This window comes from Cricetulus griseus, chromosome 2 (assembly GCF_003668045.3).
Source record: "Cricetulus griseus strain 17A/GY chromosome 2, alternate assembly CriGri-PICRH-1.0, whole genome shotgun sequence".
NCBI classification, from domain to species: domain Eukaryota; kingdom Metazoa; phylum Chordata; class Mammalia; order Rodentia; family Cricetidae; genus Cricetulus; species Cricetulus griseus.
In genome coordinates this window covers 151,914,647-151,940,012 of record NC_048595.1, presented here as the reverse complement: position 1 = coordinate 151,940,012, position 25,366 = coordinate 151,914,647, and the positions used below count along the sequence as shown (strand labels likewise).

The window sequence follows — 25,366 nt, the reverse complement described above, 5'->3', positions numbered from 1 at the left end:
CTTATTTTCTTTTCAAAATTGGAGGTACAACTGGCCCGCTGGATTTCTGGGAGAAACCAAATGTCTTGTGTGTGAGAAATAGGTGCTGGCTGTAGGCACCTTAAGAGTTGTGTGCATATTAATTCACGTGGAGCCTCCTGTCAGCGAGCCAGCCAAGGCTTACACCTCACTCATTTTGAAATAAATGTATTTGTAAGCTTGAACTTGGACTTATTTGCCCCGTTTCCAGCTTACTGGCTAAAAGCTCTGGTTCTGTTCAGAGTGGTCCATTTTGTTTCTCCTCTGTAAGGCAACAGTGTTGTGCCAATCCGTGAGAAGAGAACCAGAGGGTGATGTCCCTCCTTGGTTTGGTCACTGATGCAGGGTGATGCCTCCCAGCTTCCTCACCCTCATTCTTCATCTCCTTCCATAAAGGAAGAGAAGCATAGAGCCTCTGACATTGCTCCTGCCCTCTTCCTGTTCATCTCCATGGCCAAGACAAAAAGGAAAACTAAATAAATACCCTCCCCCAACACCTGCTCTGAGGTTTTCAAGCCCTTCAGGCTCTACAGGAATTCTGGATAGGTGAAGTTTTCTCTTTGACATAAGCCACCCAACTCCTTTATATTCCTCCTAGGCTTTGAAAACTGAAAATGGATATTAAATAAATAAGATAGTCTCCCCTTTTTTAATATGCCAGAATGTTTTAACACACAAGGAAATGGAGATACCAGTATTGACATGAGGTCCTTTTTTAGGTGCAAAAACTACAGGCTATTCTAAAGCCAATGATGTTGAGACGTCTCAAAGAGGATGTAGAAAAGAACTTGGCCCCCAAAGAAGAAACTATTATTGAAGTTGAGCTAACAAACATTCAGAAGAAATATTACCGAGCCATCCTTGAGAAGAATTTTACATTTCTTTCCAAAGGTGGTGGACAAGCTAACGTACCTAACCTTTTAAACACTATGATGGAATTGAGAAAGTGCTGCAATCATCCCTATCTAATCAATGGTAAGCCTGCCTGCCTGGAGCTTGTTAAGATGGAGGTTGGTACAAGCTTCAGAAGCTTCCCTCTGCCCCTGTGCTGAGGCTCTCACGGTGTGTGCTTGTCACAGCCCTGTCTGCTCATGGGGGATACCCTTTTTTGTTGTGGCTGAGGTTAGTGGCCAGAGCTCCCATGAACCTGGAAGTTCCACACCATCTTACCTGTTACTAATCCCCCTCATCTGAAAGCAGGTATTTGCTCCAGGGATAGATGTTGTCAGGAGGGGCTGGCTGCTGAAAACAGGAGCCCTGTGAGGTCATTTTGGAAGGGAGGTGGGTGTTTGATTCCAAAGCACTTAAGAGCATCCCCATGTGGGCAGCACTGCCAGCTACTTCAAGTGTCTGGTGGAAGAGAAGCCTTAAATCGCTTGCAGTCTGGAGGTTTTCAGTGCATGTCTCCTGAAAATGGGCAGGAATCTTTTAAGTTTTGTCCATTATATTGTCCCTGTTACTGATGGAGACTTTTTCTGCTCCATAGTGACATGTGACTTCCATGGGTTAAATGCTTACATACTTCTCAAAATTATTAAGGAGATGAGTGTCCCAGGCATGTATGAGCACAGCTAGTATGGACTTAGAGGGAGCTGCCAGGATATGGAGAGAATGAAATGAAAGTCTCAGAGGAAGATAATGTATGAGACAAGGATTTTGCCAGGTGCGACTAGGAAAAAAATGAAAAGGTGCTGAGGCTGAAGTCCTAACACAAGCAAAGAAAGAACAAAGGAGATCTTGCCCAAAGTACAGCAGTGTGTGAGACATAGAAGACTGTGCCGCTAAGCACATTGGACCCTCCTGTGACGCCCTTAGATGGGGTCACATGTTTCTTTCGATCAGGACTGTAGGTGGAGGGAAGCCATGGCAGGTGTTTGAGCTGAGCACTGATTAGAGATGTGTCTGTGGGGCTGAGGGCGCGTCTCAGTTGGAAGAGTGCCCACGTGAGTGAGCCTGTTCAAAGCTCTGGGTTCCATCCCAGAACACAGCATAAAGCAAGGTATGGTGGCATATGCCACTAAGCCCAGCACTGAGGAGGTAGAGGCAGGAGGATGTTGTTCAGGGTCCTTGTCAATTATGTAGCAAATTTGAGGCCAGCCATGGGGAGACCCAAGAGGAGGAGCTGTTTTTCATGAGAGCCTGCCTCAAAAATGAAAACAATAGAGATTCTGATCACAGGCAATATTAAAAAAAGATGGAAGGAAGGACAGATAAGCAAGCATCAATATGAGCTGGAGGGATGTGGCTGTGATTTGGGCACTATGTATTGTGATGGCAGGCTAACTTGGGTTCTTGTGGGTATATATAATAGGCTAGCAGGGCAGTTAGAGAGGACACAGCCTCTTCCGTCTACTTTGTGAGAGTCAAGGTCAGCTGACCTAAAGAGTTCCTCACCTTTCCCTGTCTCACAGTGCACCACCCTGCATGCCCTTGTTAATGTAGAAAAAGTGGTGTCTGCCTGGACGACATCCTCAGAGCGTAGAGCCTGAGGACACTGCTCTGCAGTGGCATCTGTGAGCTCCTTTCTGAAAGTAGGGTTTTGGTTTTATTTTCTGAAGAGTGCATGTGTGATCATTACGTGTTCATTATGCTAGCCCCCTAATCATGCCATTGTTTGTAAGTCATTATGGTGTCAGCCAGCCTGTCAGTGAGTTGGGACTTAGCAAAAATACTGGTGTGAGTGGAGGATACACCTGAGTGTGTGCCTGCACCTTTTCATTCATAGCCCATAGAAAGAAAATAGACAATTACTGTCTCTAGTCGGAAAGAGGAGAAAGAGGTATTTCCCAAAGGACTCATAGTGCTGGTGGGGCCTGTATAACAGTTGCTCAGCACTGTTTTGAGATGGCCACCCTGGTAGCTCCATGAACTCCATGCTCACTCAGTTTTTCTTCACAAAACATGGCTGGTGGGTCCTTTCTGTGGCGGATTTTTCTCTAGGGTCTTCTTCTGGAGATCCTTTAGGACTCCACGAGGTGTTTGTTCTGTCATGCCTTGAAGTGAGCACTTCAACCTTAGGGTAAGCAATCTGTTAAGCAAGTGTCCTTATGCCTCTGGGTTTTTTGTTGTTGTTTGTTTTTATTTTTGTTTTTGCAAAGTATAGTTTTTTAAAACTGCAGATGCACACACTAGGCTCTCAGCTCCGGAGAACTTAGGGAAGGGGACAGTGTGTCTCACAGACTGTCCAGGGCCCAACTGTACATTCTCATCCAGGATCTGAAAGTGTTTCCTCTCATGAACCATTGCTTTACACAATTAGCATTCATAAGGAAGTTTTAATTGTATGTATTAAATTGTTATTAACTAGCCAGGGCAGAGGACAGTGCCCCAGTTGAGCTAGGCTTCTGTTCCACAGGGCACATCTTAGGAGCAGGTCTTTGTATAGATGGAAGTGGTAAGATATACATAATGGGAGAAAATGCTGGAAGGGGCATAGTATACAAAGGGTATGTGAAAGAGTGCCCAGCATATAGCAAGCACTCAGTCAATGTTGCTAAAGGCAGATAACCGGATAGCCTGAAGAGAGTTATTAGCACTGGCCTAAGCATTGTTTGGATAAAATTTTATTTCCTGGCATGAGAACAAGAATGGTGAAGGCATATCCAGTGTCCCCTGATAGTTGTAAGTGACATGGAGTCATTGTTTGTTACAGTTCATTGTAGGAAGAGTGAAGAAAATACAGCACTTTGAGAAAACAAAGAAATTAAGATTTACCTAGTAGAATATATTTTAGAGGCGGAAAAAAGGTATCTTTTATTTTCTGTTAACCTTTAAGAACTAGATGTTTTCCTGTTTGTTAATGGTCAGTATACATAGATGACATTACAGTCACTGCCCCAATACCAGCTCTCTCTGTTGAAGTAAGAAAACTCCACTTTTATTTCAAGTTGGCTTTGATTGGCACATATTGATGAATACAGTATCCACCACACTTTAATTTAGGGCAGTGCCAACAAGGTAGTTTGATTGGTCATAACCCATATCCAGTTAATATTTTCAAATCTAACATCGTAGGAAATCTTTAAATTTTAAAAATTTGACTGTGATACATAGAGCAGAAGTTGCTACCCTCTCCCACAACCTGCCTCTCTTTCTATGTGCCATAATAAATACAATATTAAAAGAATTATAAAGGGGCCTGGCAGTGGTGGCACACTCATTTAATCCTAGCACTCAGAAAGCAGGCAGGTTGATCCCTGTGAGTTTGGGGCAGCCTGTTCTCCAAAGTGAGTTCCAGTTCCAGGACAGCCAGCGTTACACAGAGAAATCCTGTCTCAAAAAACAACAAACAAAAAAATCACCAACAACAAAAAGAATTGTAAAGGATGTGTTTGTTCATAATGAAGGACTCTTGGTAAACTACCCTGGAAGAACTTGAATTCCTAGAAAAATGAATCAGTTCCACATATTTTGCAAAAAAAAAAAAAAAAAAAAAGAAAGAAAGAAAAAGAAAGAATATATATTGTTTCTTTTTTTACTGTTCTTATAAAATAGGAAGTTATGGGGGCTGGAGAAACACTCTGGTTATAGATTCTCAGAGGTTATGGAGAGAGGCTTGGTGGTTATGGAGGGATGCTCAGAGGTTATGGAGAAAGGCACAGTGGCAAAGCTCACCTCACTTAGGAGTGGGACCAGCGTTAGATTCCCAGCATTCACAGTGCAGGAGGTGGCTCACTCTGGAGGGCTCTGAGGCCTCTGACCTCTGCAGGCATCTGCACAAATTATTGGTCACATTGAAAAGGCAGGATAGTTGTTTTGCTCATTCTTAATAAATTTAAAATTTTATAGTGTAAGTTCAGATTTCTCTATTCGAATTATTTATATTTCAATTTTTTTTTTTTACTAAGGTAATTCCAGCCTATCTGACATTTGCTTTCTCAAAGTAAAAATCCCATTTTTGAAAACTACTCCTTGCTGGGTGTTGGTGGCACACATCTTTAATCCCAGCACCCAGGAGGCAGAGGCAGGCAGATTGCTGTGAGTTTGAGGCTAATCTGGTCTCCAGAGCGAGTGCCAGGATAGGCTCCAAAGCTACACAGAGAAACCCTGTCTTAAAGAAAAGAAAAGAAAAGAAAACAACTCCTTGATCATTAACTTATTTTAAACTGCATTACATTTCATTTTGATTATGGATTGTATGCCTCACAGACAAAGAATGCCTCAGCATCCTAAAATTTAAAAATTTATTTCTAAATTGTAAACACTTTATGATGCATTATACAAAAAATAAACTTTTTAAATGATCTAATGTGATATTTTACTTTCTCCCCTGAGCACGAGAACTCTCTGAATCTAGAACCTGGGTTTACAGATCTCAGGCTTGAGAACACCTTTACCTTCAACCACAGACACTTTTGCTAATGTCTTAAGTGGCATTTTGTTCTTTGTCTTTCCTTGGTCTGCTTCCACACTCACAGGGAAAAAAAAAAAAAAAAAAATCCGAATCTGAGCTTTTTGTTCCTGTGGAAGGGGGGAGTAAGGGTTAGCCTGTTCCAAAAGAGTTGGCATTTTCTGCCAGTCTCCCTTTGTGAAAAGGTCATGTGCTCTGTGGAAGGCCTGGCACTTGCGCCAAACATCAAGTGGCTTTAATCTGTCCTTGATGATTCTTAACTAACACAGTGTTCTGCATATGACCTCCTAAGGACAGTCTCACAAGCCACCTTTCATGAAACCGGGGCTGTGCTTGATGGTGGAGGTGCCATCCGACTGGTTGTGGTGCCCTGACCTTCAGAAGCCTTTGGGAGATTTTTGTACCCTATCTCATGTTTCACTAGTTTACATTTCAAACAGTGGTGGGAAAGGTTAAGTTCCTGGTACAGTGTAAGGGTAGGAAATGACCCCTTTAGGTGGTTAATGTTGGTGTACTTTCTGAAGAACGGCTGTGGTGGGAGGAGCAGCATACACAGCACTGTGTACTGGGAGCCCAAGAGGCCACGGAGGAGGCCAGATCCCCTCTGCTTAACTCCAGCCAAATTACCTGAGCAGTGAAAGAAGCTTCAGCTGCTGCTTTCTGAACCCACACCATGGGGTGGAGGAGTGGGAGCATGCTCTTCCCAAGAGGCCCCACTAGCACCCAAGTTTTTGCACAGTGAGGAAACTGTGAGGAGAAGGAATTTAGGAAGGGAAGCCTTGGAGTGTGTTCTGGTTTTAATTTCACAGAGTTTGGGTAATTGAAGATAGAATTGAGGTTGTGTTTTATTTGGTGAGCAGCACCTTTCTCAGCAGTTCAGGCTGTACATTTTCTGTAGGTTTCCTGTAGGTTTCTGGCCCTTGGCTTGTTTCTGCCACTTCTGGCCTAACGGTCTGCTGTTGAAATTTGGGTGCTTTTGTTTGTTTGTTTTTATTATAGACAGCAAACATTTGGTCGTTGGGAACTGTGGATCTCTTCCTCAGATGCCTCAATGTATGGAACCTAAAGCTCTGGTCCCTTTTGTAGGCCTGCAGTTGTGTGTGGATCTAACTTTTAGTAAGCAGGTGGCTTCTTGCTCTTAAACGTGAATGGGATATTCTAATTTTGCCAGTTTGTTGTGAGTTTTGAAAGCAAATCCATTGTTTTTGGTAATAAAAACCCTTTACAGTACTCACGTCATGCTGTCCAATCTCTGCAGGTGCTGAAGAGAAAATTTTGGAAGAGTTTAAAGAAACACACAATGCAGAGTCTCCAGATTTTCAGCTCCAGGCAATGATCCAGGCTGCTGGCAAGCTGGTGCTGATTGACAAGCTGCTGCCAAAGCTGAAGGCTGGTGGCCACAGGGTGCTTATCTTTTCCCAGATGGTGCGCTGCTTGGACATCCTGGAAGACTATCTCATTCAGAGACGGTGAGGCCACCACACAAAAAACAACAGAAAGAAAGGGCAGGACTCTGAGTGGGTCACCTAGAAGTGACGTTTACAGGAGAGGTGGTGGATGGAAACAATGTATCACCTCCCCTTTTGAAACCACAGTTGTATATAAGGGCATCTTATATGATGACTGCAGGGGTGGGGGGCAGGCATTGCATAGTTTTTGTTTGTTTGTTTGTTTGTTTTTTGGGTTGTGTGTGTGTGTGTGTGTGTGTGTGTGTGTGTGTATGTGTGTTTTGAGACAGGGTTTCTCTGTATAGCACTGACAGTCCTAGAACTCACTCAGTAAATCAGGCTGGCCTCAGACTCATTGATTCACCTGCCTCTGCCTCCCTAGTGCTGGGATTAAAGCTGTGCACCATGTGTAGGAGGGTCTCAACCCTCCTCCCTCCCTGCTGCATAATTTTGTGGGCAATTTTTCCCTCATTTCATTCAACTTCTGGGGAGAAAAGTTCTTACTTAAAACTGGCTGGGAGGTGGTAATGCATGCTTTTAATCCCATCACTCGGGAGGCAGAGGCAGGCCAGCTTGGCCTATAGAGCTTTTGAGTTCCAGGACAGACTCCAAAGCTACACAGAGAAACCCTGTCTGGAAAATGAAAAAAAAAAAATTAAATTAATTTAAAACTGTATGTTATCAGCTACTTTTAGAATTTGTCTAGTTCCTTAAGAGAAAGTAAAATAAAAATCTTTGACTGTTCAGGTAATTGTATGCAAAAAAAAACCTCTGATCTGAAATTATTTGTTGACTCCTTCTGTCATGTGAATGCATAGTCCCAAGTGGAAATCTTACTTGATGGCAAAGAGGAACAATTAGTAGCTGTTTGTCAGGCCTCCTGTTGTATTTCCAGGTACCCATATGAGAGGATTGATGGCCGAGTCAGAGGCAACCTCCGCCAGGCAGCCATTGACAGATTCTCCAAACCTGATTCCGATAGGTTTGTGTTCCTCCTGTGCACACGGGCAGGAGGTCTGGGCATTAATCTCACTGCTGCTGATACCTGCATCATCTTTGACTCGGACTGGAATCCTCAGAATGACCTCCAGGTAAGTGGGGACAGGCTGCCCTGTGCCTCTTTTCATTCTTCTGTGACAAAGACTCATCAGTCACACCAGGGAACGAGTGTGTTGCTGCTCAGCCGGTGTCTTCTGCCTGGTGATCAGCCGATGCAGTGTCTGAGAGGAAAAACACTTAGTGTATTAACCCCTTCTAAACTGCACCTCTAATTACTGGGACTCGAAGTCTTAGAACTGGCCGAGCCGTGTGTTTCTTAAGTGTTGGTCACTTTTGGCTGCCATACCAAAAATGACTTGACTGGGCAGTTTAAACAATTCCAACACCTTTCTCAAGGTTCTGGAGCTGGAAGTGTGAGTTCTGAATGCCAACAAGATCGGGTTGTTGATAAATTGCTGCACAGACAGCTGTTTTCCTCCGAACACACTCACCCTTCTACCTCTTCTTACAGGAGGCTAATCCCATTCATTAGGGCACTATCCTCATGACCTAATTACCTCTTAAGTCCCCACCTCTAAATCCCCACTTCTAAATCACACTGAGATCAGCTTCCAACATATGAATTTAGGGAGGATACCACTATGTATTCCATTACAATAGCCATCGATTTTCTTTTTCTTCCAGGCTCAGGCTAGATGCCACAGAATAGGGCAGAGCAAATCTGTGAAAATCTACAGGCTGATTACGAGAAACTCGTATGAAAGGGAAATGTTTGACAAAGCTAGTTTGAAGCTGGGTCTGGACAAAGCTGTGTTACAGTCTATGAGTGGAAGAGAAAATGCCACCAATGGGGTAAGATGACACTGTCCAAGCTATGTATTCATTCCAGCTAATGTCTGTATGAAGCTGAGAGTACGAAATTTTTTGGCATCTGGTTTTTGTTGTTTGTTTTCTCGAGACAGGGTCCTTCTTAAGACAGCTCTGGCTGGCCTGGAACTCAGAGAGATCCAGGGACTAAAGGTGTTTGTCACCACACTCTCCTGGCTATTTTTTCACCTCAAAATTTAATCATATTTTTATTTCATTTTCCTTTGTTAGAAGTTAACTTTCTTAAGACATTCAATTTCTGTTTTAATTCTAAGTTACTTTGAATACTTAAACTTTCTCTGAAACAGGTACAACAGCTTTCCAAGAAGGAGATAGAAGATCTTCTACGAAAGGGGGCTTATGGTGCACTTATGGACGAGGAAGATGAAGGGTCTAAATTCTGTGAGGAGGACATTGACCAGATTCTCCTTCGTCGAACCCACACTATTACCATTGAGTCGGAAGGAAAAGGCTCCACATTCGCCAAGGTTCGAATCCACCTAAGGGGCCAGGTCTCTAAAGAAGCATGATAGAGCTCATGGAGAGTACTTTTGAAGGGACTGCAAAACATACGCAGGACTTTGCTTTTCATTATGAATTATAGACCAGTTATTAATTCCCTGGCAACTCCAACACATAAGGCATTCTTTTGTTGTTGTTTGTTTTTGAGACAGTTTCTCTGTGTAGCCTTAGCTGTCCTGGAACTCACTCTGTAGACTGGCCTTACCTACCTCTGCCTCCCGAATGCTGTGATTAAAGGTGTGTGCTGCCATCACCAAACCATTATATGCTGGGTTCTCTTCTGTGTGTGTGTGGGGGGGTATGGTGCTGCTCTTATGTGTTCTTTGCCCATCCTTCCCTCTTAGGAATCTAGTTGTCCTCTCACCCTCTTCTCCCCTAAACCTTGATTCCTGAAACAACCTGAAAGGATGATCACGTCACTCTGCATTTAAGTCTTTCTTCTTTTCTCTCTAACTACAGCTCCACAACTCTGCTCATAGCTAAAATGCATCCATCGTGTCCTATCCCAGCACTCCACACAGCCTGCTTCCCACAGTTTGTCCCATGTACTCTTCTACTATATCCACCCTGCTAGTATTCCAGGCACCCACATTGAGGCTCACTCTACTTTTTAGTTTTGCTAAACTGTGGTTTACTTTCTATTAAGTGTGAAATCCAGTGCCTTTGACATATTACAGGCTTGTGCAACTGCTAGCATAATCCTAAATTTAGAATGTTCCTATTGCCTCAGAAAGATCCTCATGCCCATTAGCAATCAGACTCCATCCCTCTGTTTCACACAGTCCTGCAAACCATGTGTACTTTCTTTATAGCTTTACCTGCCCTGGATACACCATTATAAATGGAGTTACACCATGTATGGTCATTTTTGTATGCTTTTATACACCTACATAATGTTTTTGAGGTTCAGCCTTATAGTATGTATTGTTACTTTGTTTCTTTTTATGCTGACAGTGTTCTACTGTGTGGGTATCACACAGTGACCAGGTGATAATGGATATTCAGGTCATTGCTTATTGATGATGAATTGGGGTTATGTCTACTTTGGGATTTTTTTTTTCCTAGACAGGGTTTCTGTGTGTATCCCTGGCAGTCCTGGAACTCACTCTGTAGACCAGGCTGGCCTTGTACTCATAGAGATCACCTTCCTCTGCCTCCCAGGTGCTTGGATTGAAGGCATACATCACCATCCAGCTTACTTTGGGATTTTTAATGAACATTTTCATAGTAGTTTATGCTTGGACAAATTTTCATTTCTTTCTGGCATATGCTAGGAAGGGAACTGCCAGAGCGGGATGGTAGCTGTCTCTACCCTCAACTGGAATGAACCTAAGCCTCATGTATGTGTGCTTACCTTTTAAGGAACTAACAGAGTGGGTTTGTTTGTTTCTTTCTTTCCTTTTAAATGAATTAGAAAAAATTTAAGTTAGCATAGACATAATGGGTTTCACCCTGGCATTTTCATCATACATGTGTCACCCCTTACCCTTTGCATTCCTTCTGCTGGTCCCTTTCCACTATGCAGTGGCCCCTTCTTCTGCCTTCATGTCACATGTGTTCCATTATTCTTCTTACCCTTGTGCTTAAAATCTCTTCCTTTCTTCCTGTAGTCTCATGACCTGACTTATGCATGTGCATATGTATGCACAAATACACATACGCACGCACGCACACACGCACAGACAATCTAGGTTCATATGTGAGAGAAAACTGTCTTTCTGAGCCTGGCTTATTTTGCTTAACATATGGTTTCCAGCTCTCTCCACTTTCCCTCAAGTGTCATGATTTCATTTTTTTCTTTACAGCTAAATAAAATTCCATGGTGTGTAGATAATTTCCTTTATCAGTTCATCTATTGTTGGACATCTAGGCTGGTACCATTTCCTGGCTATTGTAAAACATGGGCGTGTAAGTGTCTCTGTGGTGTGTTGACTTAGAGTCCTTCCTTCAGGAATACAATCAAGTGGCATAACTGGGTTATTTCATAGTTCTATTTTTAGTGTTTTGTGAAACCTCCACATGGACTTCCACAGTGGCTCCACGAGTTTTCATTCCCACTGGGAATGAGCACGAGTTCCTCTTTCCCTACATCCTGGATAGCATTCATTATTTTGTTGGTGCTGGTTTTAATTTCCATTTCCCTGGTGGCTAAAATTGTTGAGCCCCAGTTTGTTTTCTAGAGTGGCTGTTCCCTGTTGCTTTCCCACACCTGTGTACTAGAGTTGTGTTTCCCATGTCCTCACCATCACCATTTATAACCTGTTTGTATGGTGTGAGGAGGGATTTGAGCTCATCTGTTGCCCCAGAGGCTCTTCTCTCGGCTCTGTGCCCTCATATCTTTTAGTCTCTTGCAGGACTTTTCCTCAGATCTCACATGCACTATAAGTTCAGTATGTGCAAAGCTAACATGTATGCGAGTGCATGCACGTTTGCACACACACTCACGAAAAGCACGTGGTCCATCTGAGTGACATACTGTAACTGGAGTTTCTTTCCCACCAGATCCCGCCTATCTTTAGCCCCAAATAAGCACACAGAGACATATTAATTTATAAACTGTTGGCTGATAACTAGGGCTTCTTATTGGCTAGCTCTGTCTTAATTATTAACCATTTCTATAAATCTGTATTTCCATGTGGTCTTGGCTTACTGGAGAATGCCTGGACCTGTTATTCCTTTGGTGGCTACGTGGCATCTCTTTGAGGCACCTCTCTGCCTCTTTCCCCAGCATTCTCCTCGTCTCCTAGCACCTCCTATCTTCCTGCCTCTACTGGCCAAACTCTTTTATTGTCAACCAATAAGAAAATCATATATACCAAAGGATACCCCCATCAGCATGCAGACGCCAGAGTTGGATGTAGCAGTTTTTCTTGGATTCTTCACTCTCAGTGCTTCACATCTGCCTGATGTCTACCTCTGTTATGTCTTTTTTAGGAAGTCTTCTGTTATGCATTTTTAGTCATTTCTTGTATGAACTACTAGAGTGGTATGCTCTGATCTGCACACTGGAGGGTGTCAGGGTAACTTCTCTAGGCATGGTCATGGACCTCTTGAGTTTACCCCTGTTATTAAGTAGTCCATGCTCAGGATAGAGGCTGGACTGCTGACAGCACATACAAGGGCCCCTTGGTCTGGCCTCAGTCCTCATTGACTTGCCCACCGCTGCTTTTCCTTAACTCTCTTCATCTTGGTCCTCTCCTCTGGGCCTTTGCACATGCCCTGCCGTGATCATTTCTGCAGCCTTTCATGTGCTCCAAAACATGGTCTCTTGTAGAGAAAGTGGTTTTTAAGATCTGCTCCCTGCAGTACCTTGCTGGAACCAAGTTCAAGGCCTTCCCCCATTGCTTGTACTTTTCCATACCTACAGCAGGTGTGGAAAGTGTACAAGGGACAGTCTTTCCCCTCTCTCATCCACTATACTGTCTTGCACAAGAGGATGAACACACGCATATTTGGTGGAAATGGGCTGTCTTACATCCTGACTCTGAGAAACTTATCTCAAAGTAATGCATACCTTTTTCTTCTTTTAGGCCAGTTTTGTTGCTTCTGGAAATAGGACAGACATTTCTTTGGATGACCCAAATTTCTGGCAAAAGTGGGCTAAGAAGGCTGAACTGGACATTGATGCCTTAAATGGGAGGGTGAGTGAGAAGTCCCATCCAGACTGCTACCTGATAGGACCCAGAGGTTGGTCTGAAATCTCACTTCGTTTGCTCCTTTGTTAGAACAACCTGGTTATTGACACTCCACGAGTAAGGAAGCAGACCCGGTTGTACAGCGCAGTGAAGGAAGATGAGCTCATGGAGTTCTCTGACCTGGAAAGCGATTCTGAGGAAAAGCCATGCGCAAAGCCACGGCGCCCCCAGGATAAGTCACAGGGCTATGCCCGGAGTGAGTGTTTCCGGGTGGAGAAGAATCTGCTAGTCTATGGGTAAGTGATTACATGAAATCACTTTTTATGTTCCCAACAGTTAGAATTCTCAGTTGTCATAGGAAAACCATTTTTGTGTGGTTCTGCATGGCTCCTCTCAGTGTAACCAGTTAAATGCCTCCACATTAACGTTCTACAGCCTCTGTGGCTCCTTTGGTCAACACGACCCAAGTCCCAGTTCTCCTGTGTGTAGAGAGAGAAGTCACTGGAATTTACGAGTGTTAGCTAGCACCTTCGGAATTATGGCAACTCCAATTTACTTGTAGATTATTAAATACTAAGAATGATGTAAAATTGCAAAAATCTCATGGTACTGTATTGTCACATAAACTTTATGACCATAGTTATCTGTTTTTAAAGATTTATTTATTATGTATACAATAGTGTTCTGCCTGGATGTAAGCTTGCATACCAGAAGAAGGCACCAGATCTCATTATAGATGGTTGTGAGCCACCATGTGTTTGCTGGGAATTGAACTCAGGACCTTTGGGAAAGCAGTCAGCGCTCTTAACCTCTGAGCCATCTCTCCAGCACCCTCATAATTAACTTTTAATAGTTTTTTGTTGTAAAGATTTATAAGAGGCAGAGACCTCACTCATGTACTTTTCTCCAACTCAACTGAAGCCTTTGGTAAAGGCTGGCTCCCAAGCCCTCATGACACATATCAACTTTATGTCTCATTCAACAAGGCACCCACACAGCACTTTGAATGGCAGGGTGCTCAGTAAATACCTCAATCAGTAGGTAAGAATTTACTCACAGATTGTGGGGCTATAGGCAGATGCCATTAAAATAGAAACTGCCACCAAAGTGTCTTTCCATTGATTTGATGCTGCCCTGCCTGTGGCATTTCTCTCAGCGGATCGCTGCTCATGCAGAACAGGCTGAAGCACATGTCTGGGGCCTGCAGGGTTGTTTTTTGTCATGTGGATGCTTCTTCATGGGTAGTCCAAGCTCTGTGTGGGAACTTTGCGTCCGCTCATGCCCCTGTTTCTCATGCCCTTCTAATCTCTGTCAGTGTATACAAGCTGTTCTCCCGAGGGCCCCCAGCAGACTTGACCAGCCTTATGCCTGCCTCCCTTGCAGCACTCCCCACAGCTGTCCCCTTAGCACTCTGGCCTGCTGCCTCATCATACCAGTGTCTCTCTTGATGGAATCCCCGTCAGCATTTCTTTGAGGACAGGAGCTCTTTTGGTGTATCCTCAATGCATGGAGCAGTACCACAGAAGCAGAGTGCTGCATAGATGTTTGCATACCAGCTGAGGCTTAGGCTGAATCCCAGCAACCCTGTTTTGGCCCTAGTCTGTGCACACAGGGTAGCTCTCCTGCTTCTGCGTAGAGCAGACACTCTCCTAGCCTCAGCCCTTTGATCCTGCTTCCTTGTTTTAGCCTGGTGAGCATAGTTGGGATTTTGTTGGCAACCTTAGGACTGGAACATATTACTAACTCTCAGTTCTAAGAGGGGTGCTCAGAGCATTGTCTTTCACTTGTCTTCTCCTCTTCCCACTTTTACTGTGGTGGATTGAATAATCACCACATGCTGGCCTCTGGACTAGGATACTCTCAGGCACCAGGACTACCACTGTGTGCAAAGCAGGTGCAGCCCAAGGCAGGAAGGTGAGCAAGCAGAAATGGCAGTGTGCTAAGATTTTGTGACAGAGAGTATAGAAGATCAGCATGCAGCCATAGGACATAGCTTAGGTACTGTGCTCCCACTTCTGGGGCTGGGAGGAGTCAAAAAGGGAGTCTGTCCCTGGTGGACGTCAGTAATGCATCAGATGTGAGGAAGGGAAGGAGAAGCAAACACAAGGCCTGGAGGTGAGTGGCAGCCTCGAGAATGGGTCTGAGATAGGTCAAAATGGCCAGTAAAAACAGTGGTTTGGCGAGAGGCAGGCATGACACAGGATGTTTTCTCTCTGTTCTCAAAGCATGACTCTTAGTTATCACAGAGGGCAATGGAGAGGCTCCACCTTCAGGCACAGCTCAGGCAGCCTCTGCATCCTACACCTGTTTGTTGTATAGTAGGTATTTCCAAGACAGAACAGTACGAATGCTGTTTGTGTGATGGTGGCACCACATGTATGTGTCTCCCTATGCTTAGTCCTTCCTCCTGCCCTTTCTCTGCAAGGACCTGAGGCATGGCTCAGCATCTTTCCTGAGTTGGAAGTAGCCATTCCGTGTTGAATAGGAGCCACAGGGCTTTTATGCCTTCACTAGTTATTGTGGTATCTCTTTGTGGTAGGTTGTAGTCTTTGATTTCTAGTAGTCACTCCAGCTTCAAGCCATCTTTCATTTCATAAAAGGTTAGTCACCATAGGTACATATAAATCATAGTTGAAGAAAGCACAGTGTATAATAATTTCCAGTCCCCCAGATTTGCATGCATTTCCTAAAAATGACAGCCATAGGCACCAACAGCCCAGCAGAGTCATTAGCCACATGGGTATCTCAGTGGCCATGCAACTCCTGGCTTGGTGGTTTCTTCTATAAGGTGTTTTGTGCCCGTACCTGCATTGCTTTCCTATCTCCAGAAGTTCCTGATGCAAGTGTGGGTCTAGGATTTTCCAGTACTGGGGCCTGGCTGTCAAGGAGAGATCATATCTACAACCAGACTCCATCTGCATACTGACACTTTGCTTTCCAGCTGGGGCCGCTGGACAGACATCCTGTCCCATGGACGCTACAAACGCCAGCTCACTGAGCAAGATGTTGAAACCATCTGCAGAGCCATCCTGGTGTACTGTCTCAATCACTACAGAGGGGATGAGAACATCAAGAGCTTTATCTGGGACCTGATCACACCCACAGCTGATGGCCAGACTCGAGCCCTGCTCAATCATTCTGGTAGGTTGGTCTTGTGTTCTTTGTGCTTCTGGGTCACAAAAGGTTACTGCCATTTGGCAAAGGGTGGCAGCATAGACTATTCTCCCACTGCCCCTTACAGTATCAGCCCCTGACACTGTACTGTCCAATACCAAGACATCCATGACTGTAACCCTGGTGCTTCTAGGTCTGTCAGCCCCTGTGCCAAGGGGCCGGAAGGGAAAGAAGGTGAAGGCCCAGAGTACGCAGCCGGTAGTGCAGGATGCTGACTGGCTGGCAGGCTGCAACCCAGATGCCCTGTTCCAGGAGGACAGCTACAAGAAGCACTTGAAGCATCATTGCAACAAGTAGGTACCAGGAAGAGGCAGGCGTGCTAAGTGCGTGTGGTGAGGAAGTACATGCGTGTACCAATTGAACCCATTTGGAAGTAAGCAATGTGTTGCATCCATAGTGCCCTGTACTCATCCCCATCATCTAAGCCAGACACTTAATCATCACTCTCAACAGGCACTCTGTACCTCTTAAGCAAGAGCTCCTCCTTTCCCTGCCTTCAGCTCCTTCAGCTGCCTGGCAGCCAGGTCCTATTCAATTGTCCATATTTATCTTCTCTATACATAGTATTTCCCCCCTCTATCTGGCAGTTTCATTTGTTTCCATGCTCAAGATTCATCCATGTTGTAGGTAGTGTCAGGATCCTTTTGACAGATGAATACTATTCCATTATGTGTATGTCACACTTTGTCCTTTCATCCACTGGTGGACATTTGGATTGTTTACACATTTACCTGTCATAAGCGGTGTTGCCCTGGGGTTGCAGATGACTAGTTTGGGGCCAATATGTAGACAGACAGGTGTGGTTCATTTTATGTGACTCCACTGGGGACACTAGGGAATTTACATAGTGCTTTGCTTTAGTTATATCACTCTTGCTGTGTAGGCTCAAATGGCTCAAACTCACAGAACAACTCCTGCCTCAGCCCCCTGAGTGCCTACGACTGCAGCAGGCACCTATATGTCTTCTAGGCAGCTGTTCTGTTCTCCAGCCAGGGCAACTTACCTAGGGATTCTTGGTTTAGAACGGAGTGTGATTTAGTGATACACTTCCTGTCATCCCTGTAGTCCCTTATCTACCTGACCACAGAAGTCTGCCTCTTCACCTAGAGGCTCTTGAAAAGTGCCCAGTGGTCTTTCAAAGCCTTTTGTGCCTTTCAGACTTGTTGCTGTAGTAAGTAGCATGGTATTTCTTGCTAAAATTGTAGCCTAGTCACCATAACTCTTCGAAAATGTCTGTGTCTGTATAGTTTATTGAGACTTTGGATCATTCGCCTTCTGAATTCTGCATTGAAACAGAGGAAGGTAAATGGTTTAATGTGAGTACAGTTGCTCCTTCTCCCAGATGACAGTGTGACTGTGGTGATTTTTGATTTCTGTTCTCCTGTCAGTAGCAAGCTTCCTAAGTAGTAAGCTTCCATAGGGAGCTCTCCCCAATTAGGACATGTGATGAAATTGGGGCTCTTTGTGTCTTTCATTTAGTTTCAGAAGAACACTGTTGATACATTCTAGCTTTTCTCTAGAGTGGAGAGTGTCCCATTGTCCTTTGCCTGTAGAGCATGCCTTGAGATTAACTCTTGTCCAAGTGAGGACATATTAGTGGTAGGTAGAAAATGAGACCCTGTTGAAGGGCATCCTGGGAAAATAACTCACCTCTTGAAGACTGTGAGAGTAGACAGGTGAAAGGAGCCGAGGGGCTGGTTAGGAAATCCTGTGTGCAGTCCTTGGCCTTGGGCTACTCTCTCTATCAGGATGTGTGAGAGAATATAGACAAGGCCTGGGGGCTTTGGAGCTGTGTCCTGGCCATCCTTTTCCTTCCTTGCTTTCCCTATAGAGAAATAAGGCAATGTTCACAGCAGTTTATAGACTGCTCCACACTATAAACCCCAAATGGAAGTCTGTGTCTTCTACTAAAAGGAAAAGAAAGCATCAGGCTCCCTGCCTTTGAGTCAAGTGAAGAGTCCAGCCACAGGTAGAGGGGATTTCCACTGGAACTACCCTTTATGAACATCCGGTGTAAGAAGACACTGGCCTGAAGATTCTTTAACCCGAAGGAAAGCCCTGCTAACCACACTGTCAGTTTTCCTTTGTTGGTTCAGTATGGCAAAGTCAGTCTTTGAGATTACACTGAATTAACAAGAGAAAGAAAATTGAAAAATGAAAAGGCATTCCCCATAGCAACTGCCTATCCTGGCATACATTTGGATGTTTTCAGCCTTGCAGCCCATCCAAAACCCGCGTTGGCCATGAATGGACTCCTAGGGTAGGTGGTTCACAGTGCGGCTACTGATGCCTGGTCAGGAGTAGTCCGTTTTAGTAAAACTGCCCCTCCCTACTTGTCATTTTGATGTTTTAGAGGCAAGTCACCACATCTTGGGAGATCTAGTTCTAAGTGCTTGTGCTCAAGGTGTCTCTGTGACCTTGGATTTATAATTTGTCCTCTGTTACCAACAGTGTTCACATCTGTAGTGTGGAAATGAGAACTTGCCCCATTTCATCACAGGGTTATTATCAAGACCAAATGAGCCAGTGTGTATAAATGAGAAACGTTGGTACAGGGATGTTATGCAAATATGTGGCAGGCTTATCCAGCTAGGGAAATAACACTGGAAGAAATCAACCTCCACCAAGAGGGTCATCTTCAGGTGTCAATCCCAAAAGCACATACGGGCTGTCTTGTTGAGGACTGAGTTTGGAGTAGAGAGATTACCTGTGAAATATACCAGATGAGTGTTACTTAAAATAAAATAAAATAAAAAAAATCACACTTTAGCAATGGAAACACAAGCAAGATAGACAATCTGGTGCCCTAACAATGTCAAGGGTTTTCAGTGCTTGTTCATAAAAAAAATGAGTGTCAATGAGCTAGATACATTTTAATCTGGTAGTGTTTATTAGTTTTAAACCACAACTTAGGTCCCTGGATGATATAAGTTAGAAGTAATAGAAGTGTTTAATATTCCCTGAGTAGGATAAGGACCCACCTCCTGCCCACCCTCATCACCATCTTCCTTTCTCGGAAGCAAAGTTGTGTAATCTGAAAAACCTGACATTCCATATTGAGGGTTTATTGTAAGGTAGTAAAACCAGATTTTATATCTCGTTTATTCCTACAACTTCTGATGTGCTTCCAAAAATGGTATTAAGGCAGCAGCTGAGGAAATTTTATGAGATAATGAAGCAGAACAGTTACTGAAAGCCATCTGCTCGGTTGTTTACAAACTTGCTTCAATACTTCAGAGGCAGTGGTAGGGTACGTGTCTAAACTTCACAAGCTGCACTAGGTAGAACTAAATGAAGTGCGCCTGGGCTGGGCTGAGCTCGCTCCCTCTCTGTGCAGCGTGAGCGGTTGCCAGGCAGGCCTGTTGGAAGCCAGCAGAAAGCACCACACAGAGGTGATTATGTGCCACCATCTGTCACGCTTCAAGCCTACCATACAGCATGGCTAATCAGCCTTGGCAGGATGATGGATGAACAGCAGCAGCTGCCAAAAGCCACTGTTGGCAAACAGCACTGAAGTTAAGAACTTTTTCCCCCCTCTGTCTTCCTCTCCAGGGTCCTGCTGCGTGTCCGCATGCTGTACTACCTAAGACAAGAAGTGATAGGCGACCAAGCAGATAAGATCCTCGAGGGTGCGGACTCAAGGTTGGTGCAAGTGCACATTTGTTCTGGCCCTCCACAAGCTAACCCAGGTGGGTGGGACACTCCATGGGATGTGTTAAGAACCCTCACAGCCTCAGTAGCTCACCTCCTTATTGTCTTCTGGGCTTGGGGATGTGATGAGAACGTGGACAGGGCCATTTGTGTGTACTTGCGTATAAGGGTGAGAAATAATGGCTGCTGATCTGAGGTGGGATAGATACCATGTGATGAGGCTCTCTTCTGGCTACTGTCACTGCCCTTTTGTTTCACCTTTGCCAGTTCTTCCCCACCATGTAAGATGTTAAAGAAAGGGCCCATGAGCGTGTGTTCACCACATGGGACTAGGGTTCATTCCAAATACTCATATTTTAAAAGTGCTTACATGGCTATCTTTCCAGTGAAGCAGACGTGTGGATCCCCGAGCCTTTCCATGCAGAAGTTCCTGCAGATTGGTGGGATAGAGAAGCAGATAAATCCCTCTTAATTGGAGTATTCAAACATGGTAAGGGGTGTTTCTGTTTAACTGCATCTTGACTGTGTGGCTTCATCTTTATTTAGAACTCTTTGCATACTCTTTTCCAAAGTCATAATATTAATGAGGTTCGTTCCAAAGGACTCTTGGCATCTACCATTTTTCTGTACTAAAAATCTAATATGAACTGTAAATATCAGATGCTGTTTTTGAATGTTTGTTGAGTATTTGAGAAGAAAACATTTCTTTCTTGGCTGTAAACAGAAACCATATTTGTTTTAGTAATAGCCAAGTTGTACCATCGCTTTCCCGAAACTTTGCTTTCACAACAGCTTCCCTCACTAACTCTGCCAGCCAGTGTCAGAGTGGACGGTGGGCTTAACCTCTGCTATTAATCTGTACAAGTGCCTCCTGGGCTTTGTTCCAAGCAATATCTCACAAATGTCAGTGCTGAGGACTCACCGCTCCCCCGAGTGGGATGCAGCCTTGTTAACTTTGAAAGGCTGGGGATGCAGAACTGGCATGATATATACAGTGAGCGGTTCCTGATTATAATCCCAATTCTCCGGAGGTCGTGGAGGTATTCTCAGCAGCCCAGCCTGACTAAAGGGGAGAATGATGGCTTATAAAACCTTTCATGATTACAGTTTGGCTTGCGGCTCCACAGCAGTTAGGAGCGGTGTGTTGTAGTACACATCCTAATTGAATTGTGCTGTTCTGCCTATGTACTCCAGCCTGTTCTGTGAGCTCGGCCTCAAAATCATTTTCCCGCAGTGCACTGTTGGGATCTGCCATTTTCCATCTAGTCAACTTGGGCAGTCAAAAAGCAAATTGCAGTTTGAAAACCATAGAGGGAACAGTGTCATCTTACTGACATGCATCATCCTAAACCTAATAAGACAGGTTCGCTGGCCTTACGTATATGGGGATTTTTCAGCCAGCCATGTGAGCTCCTGCAGGACCAAATGTACTCGTGGGGGATGGGAGTGGACTTGGAACCCTGCAGAGGTCATAAAGAAACGTTATGAAGCCTTTTAAATGTCAAGCAAAATTAGATGGTGGGGGAAAATCGGGTCAGAAATCTTCCGGCATCCTGCAGTTACCCTGAACCCTTTTCTGTTTGTATTTGTGGTCGTTCTAATGGCTTCTCCAATGTATATGTTGACCCACAAAGGCTCCCCTAGAATGAGTATTCTCTAAGACTGCTCTGCTATATGGTCTGCTTAGCTTAACACTGATGATGAACTATGTTTCTGGGAAACAAACTGGCTGTGTTGTGGGGGGACTACGATTTTTGACAGTGACAAGGTCTTCCTTTGTTTCTATGTGTGTCCTCTGTGGGCTGGTGGGCATGGTCCAGGTTATGAGAAGTACAATTCCATGCGAGCTGACCCTGCACTGTGCTTTCTGGAACGAGTGGGTATGCCTGATGCCAAGGCCATCGCTGCAGAGCAAAGAGGGACAGACATGCTAGCAGATGGTGGTGACGGGTAAGAAGGACATCCTAAAATTTTAATAAACTTTATGTCAGTGTTATATTCATTGGCAGGGTTTAGTTCTTAGGCTTCCCTGTGCACTCTGTTATGTCTTGTTTGAACTTGATGCTTACCAGTTGATCCTGTCTGTATAGCATAATAATTGCTTTGAACAAAGTTATATATGTATGTATGTATATATATATATATATATATACATATATATATATAATATATATATATATATATATATATATCAGTAATATTAAGCCTTAAAAGTAGTTATTGGGTTAATTGGTGTTTTTCCCTCTCACTTCCTTTACTCATTGATGTGATTTAAACAATTGTTTTTTTTAATTTTTCACAGTGGAGAATTTGATAGAGAAGATGAAGATCCAGAATACAAACCAACCAGAGTGCCATTCAAAGATGAGATAGATGTAAGACTTTGAGTGTATTGGCTTTTATGGTGCCAGTAACATATTATATGCCCATATAGGTCTTGCTAAACTTTATGTAGATAATGATCTTTGATTAAAAGAGAAAATAAAAATCAAATCCCAATTGAAAATAGCTCTATTTCTTGCATTGCTTTCCAGGAATTTGCAAATTCTCCCCCAGAGGATAAGGAAGAACCCATGGAAATGCACAGCACAGGTGAGGCTCCAGGACAGCTATAGAACATTGAGGACAAGCTGGGCGGTGCCAGCAGCAGGATCGCATGCCATGGCATGATGACTGTATTTCACAGGGTCTTCTTCCACATGGCCCCTTCCCTTGGGAATAATGTTGATCCTTCTTTATGTTTTCATTACATTAAATTTCTTGAATAGAACTTTTTGATTGAGATAATTAACCTGCTTATAGTCATTGTTTAGTGGAAAAACTTAAGGTCGTTAAAACATTTTTATTGAGAGGAAGGCATTTGTTTTAATCTGAAATATTTGTGTGGACTACTGACCCTCTGTCCAATATAAAATGGTTAGACAATAAATAGTTACATGTTTGTTATGTTCAAGATTACCACTGTAAGTACATTTATAGGAAAGACTAGTTTTCTTTGTGTAAGACTGATAAACTTTTCCCCCCTCCCTCAAAGGAGTTAAAAGTAAATTGTTTATAAATTCTTTACAGCTATTACTGCTTGTTTACATTTTAAAATCTGAGTGTGCCAGGCTGGCCTGTCCCGCTCTGTCCTCAGAAGGCTAAGGAGTCATCTATTTTTGTTGGAACGTTGTCTGTGTTGTGAGAATGCAGGACACGTTTCAAACTCTTTCTCCCACTTCCCCAGGCAAACACGGCGAGAGCAGTGCTGAGTTAGGTCAACTTTACTGGCCGAACACGTCAACCCTGACTACACGTCTGCGCCGGCTCATTACTGCCTATCAGCGCAGCTATAAAAGGCAACAAATGAGGCAAGAGGCCCTAATGAAGACAGACCGGCGCAGACGGCGGCCTCGGGAGGAAGTGCGAGCACTGGAGGCCGAAAGGGAAGCTATTATATCTGAGAAAAGGCAAAAGTGAGTTCTTCACCTTCCTTGCAGCACACCCCCAGCCCCAACCCGGGTGCCTTCTTTCTCTACTAGGCCCACAAGAAGCAGTGATCACACCAGACAGTAGCAACAAAGAAAGGCTTCGTGCCTGGAAGGTGTCTGTCCCTCAATCCTAAATAAGTCCTGGAAATATGCCCTGGGGGCAGAGAAAAGACAGAGTGTCCTGTAAGCCCACCTCAAGAGCATGGTGTGAGCCAGGTCTCCTTTCCCACAGGTGGACTAGAAGAGAAGAAGCTGACTTTTACCGTGTGGTATCCACCTTCGGGGTTATTTTTGACCCTGTGAAGCAGCAGTTTGACTGGAACCAATTCCGCGCCTTTGCCAGACTGGACAAAAAATCTGATGAGAGTTTGGAGAAGTACTTCAGCTGCTTTGTGGCCATGTGCAGGCGGGTGTGTCGAATGCCTGCCAAACCTGAGGACGGTAGGTACATGGATGACCAGCCACACTGTGCACTAGACAGTCAGGGCCATACAAGCAGGTTAGGGTGGGCTAGGGGCCTGCCCAAGTAACCAGCATGCTTCATGTTACAGAGCCACCTGACTTGGCTTCCCTCATTGAGCCCATCACAGAAGAACGAGCATCTAGGACCCTGTACCGCATTGAGCTACTGCGCAAGATCCGAGAGCAAGTCCTCCACCACCCGCAGCTAAGTGACAGGCTGAAACTCTGTCAGCCCAGCCTAGACCTGCCTGAGTGGTGGGAATGTGGACGGCACGACAGAGACCTGCTGGTGGGTGCTGCTAAGCACGGGGTCAGCCGGACAGACTACCACATCCTCAATGATCCCGAGTTGTCCTTCCTAGATGCACATAAAAGCTTCGCCCAGAACCGTGGGGCCGGTTCTGTCTCTTCTTTGAATGCTTTGGCTGTGGGCTTTGGCCAGACTCCTCCAGCCATTTCCTCTGCTCATGCTCACGAAGAGAAGGTAATTGAGCAGGCTGAGGGCAAGGTGGAGGAATCTGAACATTCACCTGCCAGAGAGAGGTCAGAAGGGAAAGAGGAGGAAGAAGAAGCTGGTGGTGGGGCCAAGGACAGCAAGCAGGATTGTGAGGCTGAAGCCAGCTCTCTGAAGAGTGAACTCAAAGGCGTGGAGGGCAGTGCAGACTCTGGGTCCAAGTCTGTCTCAGAGAAAGGCTCAGAAGAGGATGAAGAAGAAAAACTAGAGGATGATGATAAGTCAGAGGAGTCGTCGCAGCCAGAAGGTAATAATACCTGGCTCCTGCCACTGCCCTGATCCCACAATAGCCTACAGTGGAGCACAGCCTTGGTCTAACTTTGTAGCTCTGGCTGGCCTAAGACTCACAGAGATCCACCTGCTTCTGCCTCCAGGACACTGGGATTAAAGGTGTGCGCCACCACCATACCCATACCTCGGGCACTTTATTTTTTAAAAGTCATTGATGGCAAAGTGCCTTATTTTTTCAAAGTAATAAGGCGTGGTGGCCTGCACTTTTACCTCCAGTGTTTAGAGTCAGTTTCTTCTACATACTGAGCTCCAGAAGTGCACAAGGGGACCTTGATCTTCCGTGAAGGGGTAGTTCACTTATGATTACATGTGTTTGTCCTGGTACTTTCTACCTGTCAGCACATTTCGAACAGTATATATTCAGAGCTGCTGTGCACACATCAGTACTTCTGGTTTATGGACATAAGTTAACTTCCTAGTCAGGTATGCCAAGAATTCCATGTAATTGTCAAGCTGGACAAATGAGTATGAGGGAAGAGAGTCACTCACTGGGCAAATACTAATTATTTAAAAATAAATGAAGATTGGTTGATATCACATTTTCCATGTTACAGATTGCTATAACCCACACAAAGTAGAAACAAGGCACCATGTTGGACTTTGCTGCTGTGTGGTCCTCCCTCATTAGCTGATATCTTAGCCTTGTCCTGTGTCACAGAGCAGAAGCATGGTTAGTCTTCAGCGCCTACAACATTTACTTGGTGTAGTGGTGTATGCTTGTAATTTTAGCACCTGGGTGTAGAGAAACAGTAGAATCACAAGTTCAAGCCCAGCCTCAGCTGTATAGTGAGGCTGAGGATGTTTTGGGCTACATTAGACCCTGGTCTCTGTGACCACATAGAAAAGATTTCCGTGGCTTCTTCATCGACAAGCTAGGAGCACTGTCTACATTAATGGGCTGTTGTAAGCTTTGGACAACACAGACTTACAAAACACCCTGTATCTTTATAGTAGGCAGTCAGCAA

The 25,366-nt window shown here is 44.5% G+C and overlaps 1 protein-coding gene across 4 annotated transcripts in view; it reads left to right on the top strand.

Moving 5' to 3' along the window:
* Chd7 (chromodomain helicase DNA binding protein 7) overlaps positions 1-25,366 on the top strand; it is a 183,861-nt gene that overhangs the window by 146,687 nt on the left and 11,808 nt on the right. For 3 of the 4 annotated variants that reach the window (XM_027398892.2, XM_027398891.2, XM_027398890.2), the window contains 17 exons: positions 738-993; positions 6,627-6,837; positions 7,712-7,907; positions 8,500-8,667; positions 8,991-9,170; positions 12,735-12,845; positions 12,930-13,135; positions 15,781-15,980; positions 16,147-16,306; positions 19,566-19,655; positions 20,051-20,154; positions 21,485-21,614; positions 21,967-22,039; positions 22,199-22,256; positions 22,891-23,119; positions 23,367-23,575; positions 23,686-24,357. In XM_027398892.2, coding sequence (XP_027254693.1) covers positions 738-993; positions 6,627-6,837; positions 7,712-7,907; positions 8,500-8,667; positions 8,991-9,170; positions 12,735-12,845; positions 12,930-13,135; positions 15,781-15,980; positions 16,147-16,306; positions 19,566-19,655; positions 20,051-20,154; positions 21,485-21,614; positions 21,967-22,039; positions 22,199-22,256; positions 22,891-23,119; positions 23,367-23,575; positions 23,686-24,357 — 3,253 coding nt within the window. The remainder of the gene's footprint in view (positions 1-737; positions 994-6,626; positions 6,838-7,711; positions 7,908-8,499; positions 8,668-8,990; positions 9,171-12,734; positions 12,846-12,929; positions 13,136-15,780; positions 15,981-16,146; positions 16,307-19,565; positions 19,656-20,050; positions 20,155-21,484; positions 21,615-21,966; positions 22,040-22,198; positions 22,257-22,890; positions 23,120-23,366; positions 23,576-23,685; positions 24,358-25,366) is intronic. The other variant, XM_035440025.1, reaches the window with a different exon arrangement.